The 16695-nt window shown below is 40.3% G+C and overlaps 1 protein-coding gene across 1 annotated transcript; it reads right to left on the bottom strand.

The window, feature by feature from the left end:
• Window positions 1–12567: 12567 nt before the first annotated feature.
• Window positions 12568–16386, bottom strand: HINT1 (histidine triad nucleotide binding protein 1). The gene is made up of 3 exons (XM_074360607.1): window positions 16159–16386; window positions 14026–14130; window positions 12568–12892 (listed from the first exon to the last, which is right to left on the bottom strand). Exons 1-3 carry the CDS (start codon window positions 16267–16269, stop codon window positions 12728–12730), a joined length of 381 nt encoding a protein of 126 aa, XP_074216708.1. The 5' UTR covers window positions 16270–16386; the 3' UTR covers window positions 12568–12727.
• Window positions 16387–16695: the final 309 nt, after the last annotated feature.

Consider the following 16695-nt stretch of genomic DNA (forward strand, 5'->3'; position numbering starts at 1 on the left):
ACACACTACAACATGGAGGCTAAATTAAAGAAGCTGTCTCAAAAGATCACATACTGTATGATTCCATTTATTTGAAATGTTCAGAAGAGGCGAGTTCATAAAGACAGAAAATAGATTGATTGCCCAGGGCTGGAGGTCAGTGGGTTTGGGGAGAAATGGAGAGTGGCTGCTAAGGGGTAAGTTGCAGACATCCTTACACTTCACTTTATCCCTAAATGCTGCTTCATGCATCACCTAAAAATAAGAATATTCTCCTATAAAATAACAACACAATTACCCACATAGGGAAACTATAACAATTCAATAATGTCATCTAATATACAGTTTATATTCATATTCCCCAAATTGTCCCAGAAGTGTTTTTATAGTTGTTTTTCAATCCAAGATCCAGTCATTACAAGTGCATTGCATTATGTTAATTCTCTTTGGCATCTTTTAATCTAGAGTAGTTTTCATACCTTTTTGTGGTGGTTGTTAAAGTTTGTGCTGTTGGTAGTTGTGGTATTGATGTTTTTCATGATATTGACTTCTTAGAAGAGTTCAGCCCAATTTTTAAATAAAACATCCCACAGTCTGAATTTGAGGATTTATCTGTTTCCCCCTTATTAGATTCAGATTTAACATTCCTGGCAAAAATAATGCCTAGATGGTGTTGTATGCTTTTTGCATCACTACTGGGGCTGCTAATTTTCTTCGCATATTTAATATGCTGTTAGATCTCTTCATTGTAAGTATATACTTTCTCCTTTTGTAATTAGTAAGTGATTTGGAAGTGTTTTCGAGGAGGTCATGGAGCTGGTCATGGAGGATCCTTTCTTCCTCTCTTGTCTTTGACGTGTACATTCCACCAAGCGCTCCCATACTAGCAGCAGCTTCAAGGGCACACCCTTGGACCCCACTGTTAAGGCTGTATAACCTTTTTAAGATTTTGGTGGGCAGATGGCGTGATCTACTGGTCTTACATTCAAGATAGGCCTTGTATATAAGTTCCTTTGTTTATTAAAAGTGCCGCTTTCCAATCTGGAGTTTTCTGTCTCTCTCTTAGGTCTCTCTTTGCCCTCAGTGTGTGGGAGCCAGTTTTGAATTTCACTGGGGGAGCTCCCGAGGTTAGAAATCAACAATGTGACATTTTGAGATCATATACCCCCAGAGCTTTTCACCCAGGGGTTTTAGTATATATTGATGATCCTTTCCTGAATCACTTACTATATTGAATTGCAAAATGGTGATTTTTTTGTTTGATTATTTATTCTGCATTTATTAGTTGGCACTTTTGCTTTTTTAAAAAGCCTCTCTCATCAATATTCATTTGTAGCTTTATTTCTCCATGTTTTATAACCATTATTAATTATTCTTATGCTCAAATTGTGCCAAATTTGGCTACCTGGAGACACTTTAGTCCATTTCCTGTGTCCTTCTGACATGACTTCATCAGTCTTTAAGCATTCCCACTGACTGGCTTTCAGACACAAGAAGATATTCCATGCTAACGTACTTTGCCTGTCCCACACCTGGAATCAGCCATTTCTTCAAGGAACCATTTAGTTAATAATGGTATTTAAAAGCCAAGAATTGGATGTTATATAGCATTTACTGTTACTAGGCCTTTATAGTGGGCAAAGCTAGGATTAAAAGAAAATTATCAGTGGGTTTTTTCCTCACCTTTCCCTGTTCCATGTCTTTATCTCCCTTCTTCCACAATGAAAACTCTTATTCCCATTCATACCAACATATTTACTCATTTACTCTGTGGTACAATACACACAAAAATAGTTACACAATTACAACTCCAACAACAAGCCTATTAGATAAAGTTTACGATTTCTCTGGAGTTGTCCTTGTCCTTCGAATTTATCGTATTAAGGATATAGAGTCAGTGTGCCATGTTCAAAACTAGCTTGAATTATGTTTTCTAAGTGTTTATGATTTCGTTTTATTCTCTGCATATGATTTTTTTAACATTTTTTATTGATTTATAATCATTTTACAATGTTGTGTCAAATTCCAGTGTTCAGCACAATTTTCCAGTCATTCTTGGACATATACACACTCATTGTCACATTTTTTTCTCTGTGAGTTATCATAACATTTTGTGTATATTTCCCTGTGCTATACAGTGTAATCTTGTTTATCTATTCTACAATTTTGAACTCCCAGTCTATCCCTTCCTACCCTCCGCCCCCCTGGCAACCACAAGTCTATATTCTCTGTCTATGAGTCTGTTTCTGTCCTGTATTTACGCTTTGTTTTTGTTTGTTTGTTTTTGTTTTTGTTTTTTAGATTCCACATATGAGCGATCTCATATGGTATTTTTCTTTCTCTTTCTGGCTTACTTCACTTAGAATGACATTCTCCAGGAGCATCCATGTTGCTGCAAATGGCATTATGTTGTTGGGTTTTATGGCTGAGTAGTATTCCATTGTATAAATATACCACTTCTTCTTTATCCAGTCACCTGTTGATGGACATTTAGGCTGTTTCCATGTTTTGGCTATTGTAAATAGTGCTGCTATGAACATTGGGGTGCAGGTGTCACCCTGAAGTAGATTTCCTTCTGGATACAAGCCCAGGAGTGGGATTCCTGGGTCATATGGTAAGTCTATTCCTAGTCTTTTGAGGAATCTCCACACTGTTTTCCACAGTGGCTGCACCAAACTGCATTCCCACCAGCAGTGTAGGAGGGTTCCCCTTTCTCCACAGCCTCTCCAGCATTTGTCATTTGTGGATTTTTGAATGCTGGCCATTCTGACTGGTGTGAGGTGATACCTCATTGTAGTTTTGATTTGCATTTCTCTGATAATTAGTGATATTGAGCATTTTTTCATGTGCTTTTTGATCATTTGTATGTCTTCCTTGGAGAATTGCTTGTTTAGGTCTCTCTGCATATGATTTTAGGCTGTGCTTTTTTATCTTTTCATTTACTTTTAGTTTATTAACTCTTGAGTGTTTCCAGCTTTTATACATTCCTATCAGTAGGAGAAAGTGCCAACTTTTCCTGGCAATGCTATTTCTACAGTTCTGAGAATGGTCCCAATGTATCATTTAGGATCTCTTGGGATCTTCTGATATGTAACTGCAGAGAAAGAGATGGAAGAGTTGCATGGAAGGGAAAGGATTAGGCATGAGAGAGTTCCCTTCTCTTCTTAAGGGTCGAGGACAGGAATAGCTGCAAGGTATAAAGAAGTAATTGAGAAACTGTCTTTAAGCATCAAGAATTGCTTCCACATAAGAGAAGAGTCTGCTTCAGCTGCAAGGGAGGCTTAGTAGGTTGGAAATTCTGGGTGGTCTGAGTCAGCCAAATTCTCCAGTATAGCTCATCGCAAGTATTCAGATACCACTCTTTCCTGGTCAGTATCCTAACTTCCTCATGTGAGACTAGCCAAGGTTATGAATTGAACTAATTAATAAATTTGGCAACCTTGGGGAGCAAATGTTGTATTTGGCTTATAACTGTCTAAGTCCTTCAGCTGCAAGAGTTTATATCTTGAAAAAATCTTTCTTAGATTTTTATGGCGTAGCCATAGAAAGCCCTTGGGTTTCAGTTGATAACTTGAACTAATAATTTAGAAACCTTAGCTTGTCATTCTTTCTAAGATGTTCAGCAGTATTCAAAGCTATCACAACACCTCCACGGTCCCTGAATTCTGCCTACTCTTCATATGATCCTGCGGCAGTAGCACTTAGGAGTACGAAGTCTTGCTTTCAGTTGACGTATTTAGTACAAGTGATCCATGGAAGATTTAATTAGCTATTTTGCTACTATTTACCATGGGCTATGAAAATCCAGTTCCTTAATGTTAGCTGGATTCTACTTGTCTTCATCTCAAACCAAATAACTAATCTCAGCTCTCCACTACCCTACGCCACCTCACCTTTCCCTGAGGATCTATGTCTACAACCATCCATGGTAGACATCTCCCCAGCATTTAATTTCTTGAAATTCCATTCTTTAATGGCTGGCTCACAGAATAACTGGGAAAACAGGCAAAAATCAAGAGAAGCTATGCAGATAAAACTACAGCCAAAAATAGAAAGCTAGTCTGTTACAGCATTGCTGCCGCTGCCACTGAACACAGGAACTGCAGGGTGAACTGGTGTCATCCCTGGTATTTAATACTGGATCCAACAGTTGGCAGCACAGACACTATTGTGCCTGCCAACTGGATGCTGCTGCCACTGACACCAGAAAGAAATCTCTAGTGTGCTTGTTTCTTTGTGTCATTAGTTTCAAATTCAAAATCCCAGATGAGCCCATCTGATTGGCAAGAGCCTAAGTCAAGGGCCTACATCCCATCTGGCTGAGGAGCTAGAATACTAGGTGTCTATTCATTTTAATTTCTCTTCTGGGAGACAAGGAATCCCTTAAATTCAAGGAGGGTTCAGTGCTGGACATTAATAATTACAAATGTCCATTGCATATATAAAGCTCTGAGCAAATGCCGCAGGATGTAATAGATGTGCACAAAGTTGTTTGGGTTTTTTCAATAGTATATTTAATACATACAGTACAGTGCCTGTCTCACATAAGGCACTAAATAAATAGTGAATGCTATCAATGCTATCATAAAACTATCATAATTACTATCACAATCATGGTCATCATTATTACAAAATGTCAGCCTACAGGGATCAGTGAATGAAGGACTAAGTGAAATAATGAAAGTCTCAGGTACCTTGTAGAGGTCAATGACAAAGACTGGATGGCCCCACCTGCTGTCATGACAATATATAAGACCTTGCTGAAATTTGGGGTGACCCCAGGGATGAGAGAGGAAAACTCTTAACTGACTAAAAATAAGAATTTTCCACCTATGGGTTGCTTTGGATAGTGTGGCCACTTTGATAATGTTGATTCTTCCAATCTGAGAACACAAGATATCTCTCCATTTCTTTGTATCATCTTCAATTTCCTTCATCAGTGTTTTATAGTTTTCAGAGTATAGGTAACCTGCTTGTTTAAGTTTATTTCTAGATATTTTGTTGTCTTTGATGCAATGGACATGTTTATTTCAGTTATCAAATTCTGATTTTGAAGTGCAAAAAAAAAGTGAATGAAGGGCTGCAAATGGCAAAATATCCTTCTTATGGGCGAGTTCTATTCCATTGCATGTATGTGCTTGCTACATCTTCTTTATCCAGTCATCTGTTGATGTACACTTGGGATGCTTCCATGTCTTGGCAATTGTAAATAGTGCTGCTGTTAATAGAGAGGTGTATGTATCTTTTTGAATTAATGTTTGTTTTTCTCAGGTATATGCCAGGAGTGGAATTCCTGGGCCATATGGTGGTTCTGTTTTGGGGGTTTTGAGAAACCTCCATGTTGTTTTCCATAGTGGCTGCACCAATTTACAATCCCGCCAACAATGTACAAAGGTTCCCTTTTCTCCACATCCTGACCAACAATTGCTATTTGTGTTCTTTTTGATGATGGCCATTCTGACAGGTGTAAGATGATGTCTCGTTGTGATTTTGATTTGCATTTCCCTGATATTGATGATGTTAAGCAGCATTTCATGTTCCCGTTGGCCATCTGCATTTCTTCTTTTGGAAAAATATTCAATCCTTCTGCCCATATTTTAAATGAGTTGTTTGCTTTTTAATTGAAATACTGTTGATTTTTTAAAAAGAAGCAATTACTATCATCAGCTGGTGCCCTCAAATAGTTTGCTTTACAGAAGAATGAAAGGATTGATATACAAAGGACTGATATCAATTCTTGGCATACTTTCAGTAATTTTTGGAAAAGCCTTCACCACTTTTTGTTCCCTCTTTTTTCTTTCAGTTTTATTGAGATATAATTAACATATGCACTGCATAAGTTTAAGGTATACAGAGTAATGATTTGACTTAAATACATCATGAAATGAAAGTTTAGTGAACATTTATCACCTCTTGTATAGATACAAAATTAAAGAAATAGGAAAAAATTTTTCTTGTGATGACAAAAATTACAATTCACATTCTTAACAACTTTCATATATAACATACAGTAGTTCTAATTATATTTATCATATCATTTATCATCACTTCCCTAGTAACTATCTTATAACTGGAAGTTTGTACCTTTTGACTGCCTTCATGCATTTCCCCTCCCCTCCCTGACACCTGCTAACCACAAATGGATCTCTTTCTCTATGGGTTTGTTTCTGAAGTATATTGGCGTATATAGCACTATGTTAATTTCTGTTACACAGCATAATAATTTAATACTTCTATACATTTCAAGATCATCACCACAGAAAGTCTAGTTACTATCTGTCACTATAGAAAGATACTGCATAGTTATTGACTGTATTACTCACCCTGTACATTTCATACCTCTGACTCATTTACTTTACCACTGAAAGTTTGTATCTCTTAATCTCCCGCACCTATTTCTTTCTTTGTTCCCGCCCCTACTCTCCTTTGGCAACCACCTGAATGTTCTTTGTATCTGTAACTCTTTTTCTGTTTTGTTATATTTGTTCATTTGGGTTTTTTTTTTTCAATTCCACATATAAGCAAAATCAGACACTATTTGTCTTTCTCTGACTTATTTCATTTAGCATAATATACTCTAGGTCCATCCATGTTGTCACAAATGGCAAGATTTTATTCTTTTTATGGCTGAGTAGTATTCTATTGTGTATGTATACTACATCCGCTTTATCCATTCACTTATCAATGGCACTTGGGTTGCTTCCGTATCTTGTCTATTGTAAATAATGCTGCAGTGAACATAGGACTGTCTATATCTTTTCAAATTAGTGTTTTTGTTTTCTTCAGAGAAACACCCAAGAATGGAATTGCTGGATCATATGTAGTTCTACTTATAATTTTTTGAGGAATCTCCATATTATTTTCCATAGTGGCTGCACCAGTTTATATTCTCACCATCAGTGCACCAGGGTCTCTTTTCTTGATCTTTTCTATGTTTTGTTTTGTTTTGTTTTTTAGTTTCTATTTCATTTATGATTTTAGTCTTATTTTATTTATGATTTCTTTCTTTCTACTAACTTTGGATTTTGCTCCTCTTTTTCTAGTTCCTTAAGGTGTAAGATTAGGTTGCTTGAGATTTTTCTTGTTTCCTGGAGTAGACTTGTATTGCTATAAACTTCCCTCTTAGAACTGCATCCCATAAATTTTGGATCATTATTTTCATTTTCATTTTTCCCTGGGTATTTTTTATTTCTTCTTTTATTTTTTTTTTTCAGTAACATATTGGTTGTTTAGTAGGATATTGTTTAGCCTCCACATGTTAGTGTTTTTTACAGGTTTTTTCTTGTAATTGCATTGTGGTTAGAAAAGATACTTGATATGATTTCAGTCTTCTTAAAGTTACTGAGACTTGTTTTGTGGTCTAGTGTATGATCTGTCCTGGAGAATGTTCCATGTGCACTTTAAAAGAATGTGTATGCTGCTGCTTTTGGCTAGAATGTATGTATGTATATGTATGTGTGTGTGTATATATATGTATTTCCATTAAGTTCATCTCATGCAATACCTCATTTAAGGCCTCATTGATTTTTCTGTCTAGATAACCTGTCCATTGATGTAAGTGAGGTGTTGAAGTCCCCTGCTATTATTGTGTTACTGTCAATTTCTCCCTTTACGTCTGTTAATATTTGCATTATGTATTTAGGTGCTACTTTGTTGAGTATACATATTTACAATTGCTGTATCTTCTTCTTGGATCAACCCTTGATCATTATGTCGTGTCCTTCTTTGTCTCGTGTTACAGTCCTTGTTTTAAAGTCTATAGAGATATCACTACCCCAACTTCTCATTTCCAATTGCATGGAAAACCTTTTTCTTTCCCCTAACTTCCAGTCTGAAGTGAGTCTGTGGGAAGCAGCATATGTGTGGGTCTTGTTCTTGCATCATCCAGCCTCTCTCTGTCTTTGATTGCAGCACTTAGTTCCTTTACATTTAAAGTAATTATTGATAGGTACATACTTATTCCTACTTTGCTCATTGTTTAGGGGTTATTTTTATATTTCTTTTTTATTCCTTTCTTCTTCTTTTGCTCTCTTCTCTTGTGATTTGGTGACTGTCTTTAGTGTTATGTTTGAATTCCTTTCTCTTTTGTGTGTGTATCTATTACAGATTTTTGGTTAGAGCTCGGTCACAAGGCGGCTGGCTGCAGAGCCTTGGGGGGGTTCCAGGGCTAGTGCTGGCCCACTGGTAAGTAGAGCCAGGTTCTGGAGTGAGTAGTGGCAGGGTTAGGGGTCCTGGATCTAGAGTTAGCCTGCTGGTAGGTAGGGCAGGTTCCTGACATGGCTGGCCGCAAGGTCTTGGGTGTCCCAAAGCTGGTGTTAGCCTGCTGGCGAGTAAGGCTTAATCCCAGCGGTGGCTGGCATAGGGCTTCTAGGTGTCTCAGCTAGTTTAAACCTGCCTATGAGCAGGGCCGGGGCCCACAGAGTCCCAGGGCTAGTGCTGGCCCAGCTGCCCTGGGACCTGACCGTGCCCACCAGTGGGCAGACACCAGCTCTGAGACCCTCTGGCCCTGTAGCCAGAGACCCTGGGACTCAGCCCTGCCCACTAATAGGCTGACACCAGTGCCAGGACCACTGCAGTGTCGCAACCTGCCACGTTAGAACCTAGCCTCCCCACCAACAGCCAGCACCAGGCTTAGGACTCCCCAGAGCCCTACAACCAGAGACCTCAGCTCTGCCCAGTAGTGGATGGACATGAGCTCCAGGAGTATGGAAGTAACAGATACACACACCACATATAAAATAGATAAACAACAGGTACCTACTATATAGCACAGGGAACAATATTCAATATCTTTTAATACCCTATAATGGAAAAGAAACTGAAAAAGAATATATCTGTATATAGATATATATAACTGAATCACTTTGCTGTACACCTGAAACTATCACAACATTGTAAGTCAACTATACTTCAATTAACAAACAAACAGCTATTCCACTTTTATTCACTTCTACTTTTACACAGGGTGGCTAGGTATCCAGCTTCTCTTATAGCTTGAGGTGCAAATGATATTTAAATGGAAGAGGTTGAGGGAACTCGGGAAAACCTTCTTTAAAACCTTCTTTATAATGCTGGCATATAACTTTTTTTGCCATTTTTCTTTCCTTTTCTTTCTGATGAGAGGATCTGTTAAGTAGAGCGGCAGCGGACAACTGGACTGTGAAGTGACATTGAAGATAAAAACCAAATGCTAAGCATAGCAGAACAGAGAGATAGGAACCTTAATACTTGCTGGTATTACGAAGTTTCCAAAAGAGCCCTGGAATGCTTCCTTAACAGGGCTTAACTTGAGAGAAAAATGAGGCTGTTTAAACCTGTTTTATGTAATATATAGGCTAATTCTAACCTACACAGATGAAAAATAACAAATTTCTTTAAATGAAGTTAAAGGCTACTTTGATTTTCTCAGTGGCTTACTCAAGCAGATTTTCTCAGTGATTAACTAAGTCCTTTGAATGGTCTGAATCTATCACTTCAGATCTGAACTATAAAATTTAATGTTAAAAGATAGGAGTCATTTCCCATGCAGCCTCCCTCTCAGTTCAGTTCAATCAAGCTATGCTACTATGATCCCCACAGAAACTGGTATACACTCTGCTCATAAGCCCAACTGTTAGCTCCAAGTTCTAACCCTACTTACGTAAGTCTCACCCTCCTACATAATTGGAAGGGTAGGACAATCAATTAGGCAGCCATGATTGTTAAAATCCCAAGCCACCTTATGCAGAAGAGTAAATTTCACCACTCGTGAATCATGGAGCTTGTCTTAATTATGGTAAATAATCTTAGCTGCAGTTACCTAAATCCTAAAATCTCAGTGGCTTAACACAAATTCTAATGTAGGTCAGGAATAATGATAACTCTGCCCCATTCAGAGACTCAAGCTTTTTCCACCAAACAGCTCACTGTCCTCTGCTGGAGCCTTTCTGCATTTTGCCAGTAGACAAAGGAAAAGAGAAAGCATGGGGGATGGATAGCATAGGAGATTTTTCTGGTGCTTGAAATGGCGTACATCAGTTCCTTGCACATGCCCTCACATTGCTGAAGGGATGCAGGGAAATGCCGTTTAGCTACATGCTAAGGAAAAGAGTATGTTTATCTGTTGCTGTGTAACAAGTTATCCCCAGACTTAGTGCTTACAGCAATTATGGATTATGTCTTAATTTCTGTCCAGTAGGAATTTGGGAGATTAGTGAGGTGGTTCTGCCTTGGAGTCTCCCATGAGGTTGCAGTCATTTGAAGGCTTGACTGTACTGGAGGATCTACTTGAGGGTGGTTTGTTCATAGCTGACATGTTATTGCTGGCTGCTGGCAGGAGGCCTCAGTTCGTCCCAACATAGGACTTCCCACCGGGCTGCTTGAGTGTCCTCGGCCATAGCCACAAGCACTGTGTGACCTAGCATCAGAAATCATACCGTCACTTCTGCCATTCTGTTGGTCGCACAGACTAGCTCTGAGTCAATGAGAGATTACACAAGGGTGAAGGTTCCAGAGGTGGGGGTGTCCCTGGGCTATCTTGGAGACTGGCTACCCCATGAGGTTTGGTGAATATCTGACATAATGTCTGTTGAAGGCTGGTTTGATTTATAGTAAGAAATATGTATTTGATCTTCATCCCCCTTTCTGGCACAGAGCTCTTAAAACCCATGTAATTATCCTAAGTGATAAGGGGAATAAAGGTCTTTTGTTAACAAGGTGACTTTTGTACCACCCTTAGGTAACCTAAGGAGGGGAGAATCAATCCAATGATGAGAACTTTTAGCACCCCACCCCCCACCCGGCCAGGACCTCGGGGAGGGGAAAAAGGCTAGAGATGGAATCCATTATCGGTGGCTAATGATTTAATCAATCATGCCTAAGTAATGAAGCCTCCATAAAAACCCAAAAGGCTGTTTTTCAGAGATTCCAGGTCAGTGAATATGTGGAGATTTGGAGAGAGTGGTGCACCCAAAGCAAGCATGGAAGCTCCTTGCCCTTTCCCCATATCTTGCCCTAAGCATCTCTTCCATCTAGCTGTTTGAGTTATATCCTTTTATAATAAATTAGTGATCTAGTAAGTAAAACATTTATCTGAGTCTGTGAGGCTCTCTAGCAAATTTATCAAGTTAATGAGGGGAGTCTTGGGAACCTGTGATTTCCAGCCAGTCATTCAGCAGCACAGGCAGCAGCCCAAGCTTGTGAATGGCCTCTGAAGTTGGAGGGATCGGGGGATGGGAGTCTTGTAGGACTCAACCCTTAACCTGTGGAATTTGATGCCATCTCCGGGTAGTGTTAGAATTGAGCTTAACTTCTAGCTGTTATCTGGAGAATTACCTGGTGCTTTGTGGGAAACTCACTCCCCTGCACACACGGGAAATTGAGTCTCAGAACCATTTTAGACAGAAAGGTCCCGACACAACCAAAAAGACAACTTAGCAGTTGTCTACCTGATTGATTAGCACTAGTTTGAGGAAATCAATGGGTAAGTTAATACGCCCGAATATGCAGGCTCAACCCTGTTATACATAGTACATATGCTTCTGTCATTATTACATTCTTTACCGTGGCACAGATCCCTCCAAAACTCCTCCCCAGACCTTCCCCCATTAAAAAAAAAAGTCATAAAAATACATAAAGCCATAAAGTATTAGGGGAAAAAACAATTTTTTATAAATCCTCCCACAGGAGGGGGGAAAAGCTTTTTAAATTTTGAATTAAAAAACTGATATATTAACTATACAAATATCTTAAACACCATGAACAAAGTAAAAAAAATGACAGAAAAAATTACTTGTAAGACATATACAACCAATTTCCCTAATCCACCACTGCAAAATTTTTTTAAGTCACTAACAAAGTTTAAAATTTAGAAAAACAACTTGCAATAAAATGTGTCAATCTACTAAAGTGGTCTTAAAGATTAAAAATGGAAAGAACCCAAAAGCACAGAGAGGATGAGAGAAGAGAAAAAGCAGACAAGAAGTATTAAATCAGTTTTAGAAGCTGGAAAGTGCCTACAGGAAGGAAAGCAAAGCCAAACTATTTGCCCTGCATAACCTTAGAAAGGCTGGGGTGCATGACAAGACCAAAAAAAACTGGTGGTCAGTCTTCATAAGGAGAACTCAGACCCTGAGATTCCCCCTCCTAACTGAACGTAGCCGGAGTCATGCACAACTTAAAAATAGTTTTGCTACCATTGTTAATAGCTTCACATGGTCATCAAAGATTCTGTGACAAATCTACTTTCATCCCTTCCAAATTACTCCAACAGACCAGGGGAAACATGTCAGCTGGACAAAAAGCATTGTTTCTAGACCCAAAACTTAACTTTTCTGTATCAATCACATCACCTACTCCTTTGTTCTTAGAAAATAAGAGGACTGGATTAGAAAATCTCCTGGATTAATATTTTTACCCTAAAAGGGTATTTTAAAGCTAAAGCTAAACTTACGAAATTTGTAAATTTGTCTTTAAAGACCAGTCACACCAATATAGCCATGTACATATGTTGAGTCCTCCCTGGGGAGAAAACCAAAAACCTTCCAAATTACAAGCTCCACCTTCATACATTCCAACAAATGTATTTTTAAAAATAAGTCAAATACAGAATTCAGACCATGAAACAATGTCTTTTATTATGTATAGGTTTTTTTTTTTTAAATTTCTGCAATCTCTCCATAGACAGGCACAAGTAAGTGAACTGTTTAGCATATTGGAACTTGCGAACCTGATCACTGCCTAGAAAAGAGAAAATTATCCCTAAGCATGCTTAACCAGGAGGCCAGTTCATCTGACGACCTCCAAGAACATGGAGATGAACATGATAGACAGACTGTCCCCCATCTGAACCTTCATTCACCACCATGCGATAACCCTTCTTCAGGCCCAGATCAGCAGCACACTTCTTGCCAACAATCATTAGATGTCCAAGAAGCTGGGGGGAAAAAAAGTTTCTTAAACACAGGCAATTTACAACTTCTTGCCATCATATAACAAACTACTAAGTTGAAATACTAAATTAAAAAACTGCCAACATGAAACAGGCTTTGGGTAAATATCTGGAAATACATAAAACAAATATTTTAATCCTAGTGTAATATAATCTACAATTAAAAACCCAGTAAGATTAGGTATTTATTAATTACTAATTTCAATAAGCAAATCAGAGGTTTAACTCTGCTCAATTAAAACAATTTTTAAATCCTATTCCAAGTGGTATTTAAGTCTTCCTAATAAAATAAGACACCTTGCTTTCTTGTTATGGGGCAGTGTATCAGTCAGGATAGATGTGTTCATGCTGTGGTAGCAAACCACCCCCAAATCTGGTTTACAACAAAAACATTTCTTGTGTTCACAGTATGTTCTTCACAAGTTGACGAGGCTCTATATTCCACATCTTTTTCACTTTGAAACCTAGGTTGATGGAATAGTATCTGTATGATCTCAGTGGCAGAGAGAAGAGAGCACATGGCAAAGCAGGTGCTAGCTCTTAAAAGTTTCTATTCAAAAGTCATTGGCCAAATTAAGTCATATGACCTGAAGGCCAGAAGTATAACACACTCCTAAACAGAATAGTGAGTATATACAAACAATTATACAATCTACCACAAAGAGCGTTAGGCAAAAATTTTAATTGAGGCCTGTACCTCCTGGCAAAATCAACTTTTTTTCCTTTAACAGCATTAATAGAAGAGCCAATGAACCCTCTTCTGTATGATATACTTCTTACTTGAGGTAAAAAATGAGTCTCGCCAACTAATCCTTGCTTAAAACTCTTATTTAAGATCTTTTGGTGAGGATGTGAAACAAGACTTACCGTAATGATAATTTTGTAATATACACATGCATCGAGTCATTATGCTGTATACCTAAACCTAATATAATGTTATATGTCAACTATAGTTCACTAAAAATATCGCATTATTTATACATTGCTTTGAAGCACTAATGATTTTGGTTTTCCTCAGTAATGCCCTTAGGAAAATGAAAATGTGACGTCACTTTAGGGTCAAAACTTAGTCTCCCAGTTAAAAAAGCAAGAAAATAAATGGTAATAAATGTACTTACGCTTTCATCATCATCTTCTGCTACAGAAATCTGAGCTATATGTTTCTTGGGTATCACCAGAAAATGTGTTGGTGCTTGAGGGGAAATGTCATGGAAAGCAAGACACTAGGGAAAAGGAGGGGGAAAAAAATCAAGCACTTTATATGTAATCTTACAGGCTAAATTTATCATTCTTTCACACTAACCCCATGGGAAACAGTGTAATAAATGCTAGGAAATCAGAATGTGGTCCTCTAGTCCTTTTCATGGAACTTACAGTCTAATGGGAAGACTCGCTTTATACAAATAAAAGTATAATTAACCAAAGATCCTACATGTTACAAAGGAAAAGTAAAGTGTGCAGTAAATGATTATCAAAGAAAAACCTGATGAGACTGGGTGATCAAAGACTCTGAGGTAGTTACATTTCAACCAAGCTCAAAAAGATGAGTAGAATTATCATGCTAATCCTTGTCTACCTTGCCAGTCTGATCTCACACAGCTCTTCCTGCTCAAGTCACACGTCTGTCTCTCTACCCTCAGGGCTTTTCAACTGCTTCTCCCTCTGCTGCAATGAACTGCTCTCCCCCGACCCCATCTTCTGTGTAACTTAAAACTACTATTCATTCCTCAGTTGCCAGTGTATATATCATTTCTAAAGGAAATCTTTTGATTCGAGTCCCCACCTTCCCTAGGGCAGGAGCCCTGGCTGTGCAATTTCCTGGGTTCTTTCCTTTATGGCAGTGATCAATTTAATTACAAATTTGCCTGATATTGGACTAACACCGATTTTTTCCCCAGTTTACTCCGCTATTTAAGAAATATACTTGTTCTCTTTTGTAGAAATGAAGAGCTAAGTAACATTTAGATTACATACCGCTTGAATGGTTTTCAATCTCTTGTTCTCTAGTGAAGGTGGAAGCTGCTTAATAGAACCTATCTATCCCCGCTTAACTGTCTCAGGAGTAATTCTGCTTGGCACTCTGTGCAAAATGCTGTATCATAGATTGCTTCATGCTGTTAATACAGTTGGGACTTAGGTGGTTCAAAAGTCAATGTTTAAACGATCACTGATTAAAAGCAACTGAAAATATTTTTAAAGAAATACGCATTTTCTAAAGCAAAAGAACTTCCCTGACAAAGATTTAAATTCAGTTAAAGGAATTATTATTTTGAATCTAAGAATGCTACTAGTAGCATAAAATGTTTCCTTATAGTCTATATTTCATAAAGCTAATTTATTAAGTTTACAAAACATCTAATGCAGCTAGCCTTCGTATCCAGCTTTATCTGAGATCCAAACCCAAAAATATAACCGCCCACTAAATATTTTATACAAGATGTCTCAAAGTCAGATCAACTCGGCCTTTCAAAAACAGAGTTTCACCTACAATGAAGTCAACAGAAACTACATTCTTAATCCCTTGGCATAATAAAATTGTATCCTGTAAAATATAAAAGCAACCATTTTTCCCGGGAGGGACCAAAGGAAAGGAAATCCCAGAAGCAGGCCCACTCTCATCTCAGTCCGCGCGGCCCGAGGTGGCGTTTGGAGGGTGGCGTTGGGGGGCCGGCCCTGGTGGAGGTGTTCCGCCCGCCCAGCGCGTCTGCGCCCCGCGCCGTCCCCAGGCCGTGCGCCCCTGGCTCTCTAGCGCAATGCGGCGCGGAGAGGCGCCGGGGAGCGCCGGGCAGGCCGGCTGTGCGCGGGAGATCGCGGAGATTGGGCCCGAGTCAGGGCGCGATCGGGTTTCTCCCTGTCAGGCAGAGCGCTGGCGAGATTGTGCGATTCCTGACACGGGCGAGGTCCGGGGCAGCCGGGGAGGCGGCGGGCGCCCACGCCAAGGACCCGGCGCGCCCAGCCACGAGCCCAGACCCCGCAATGCGGGCCCGGGAGCGCCCGGCGGCCTGGCCCGCGCCCGGGGCTGATAACGCGTAACCGGAGCGCCGGCACGCGCCGGCAGGCCGCCTCGGAGCGGCCCCGGCCCTGCCCGCTGGCTGGGGGCCCGCGGCAGAGACCGCGCGAGGCGACCGGTTGCCTTCCCTCCTTCGCGGCGCCCCCCGACCCTTCCTTTCCCTTCCTTCCGCGGGAAACCCACGCGTCCACGGGCGGCTGCCCCGCCTCAGCCCACGAGGGGGGCGGCGCCCTGTGCCCACCTGGTCATCCTCAAAAATGATTTTGGCTGGGATTTCCTTGCGAATGATCTTCCCGAAGATCGTGTCGCCACCAGGCCGGGCGGCCTGAGCCTTGGCGATCTCATCTGCCATCGCGGCCTCTCTCCCGTGCGGCCAGCCCCGGGGAGAAGCTCGGCAGGAGGGAGGAGCCGGGGGAGCAGGCAGAGGGCGGGAGCGCGCGGCCAAGCCTGCGCGGGGACCGCCGCTCGCGCGCCCCAGCTGCCCTTGCGCGTGCGCACTAGCGACGTGCGCTGATGTGCGGCAGTGGTGCGGCTGGGCGCTGGACCTCTGCGGGAACCACCCGGCGTGACCCAGCTGAATGGAGGCTCTAGATCCGAGGCCCTTGGGAGCCGCACCGAGGTCGTTTTTCGTTCTTCCGTTCTTGTCTCTGGTGGCGTGGAGTTACTGCTATACGCTTTTTTTATGCACGCTTGTAGGAAACTTGGAACTGTAACTGAAAAGATTTGATAAACCAGGCAGTGCTGGCCATTTTTGCTGCCAGAGACACCATGATAACTT

This window comes from Camelus bactrianus, chromosome 3 (genome assembly GCF_048773025.1).
Source record: "Camelus bactrianus isolate YW-2024 breed Bactrian camel chromosome 3, ASM4877302v1, whole genome shotgun sequence".
Lineage (NCBI taxonomy): Eukaryota > Metazoa > Chordata > Mammalia > Artiodactyla > Camelidae > Camelus > Camelus bactrianus.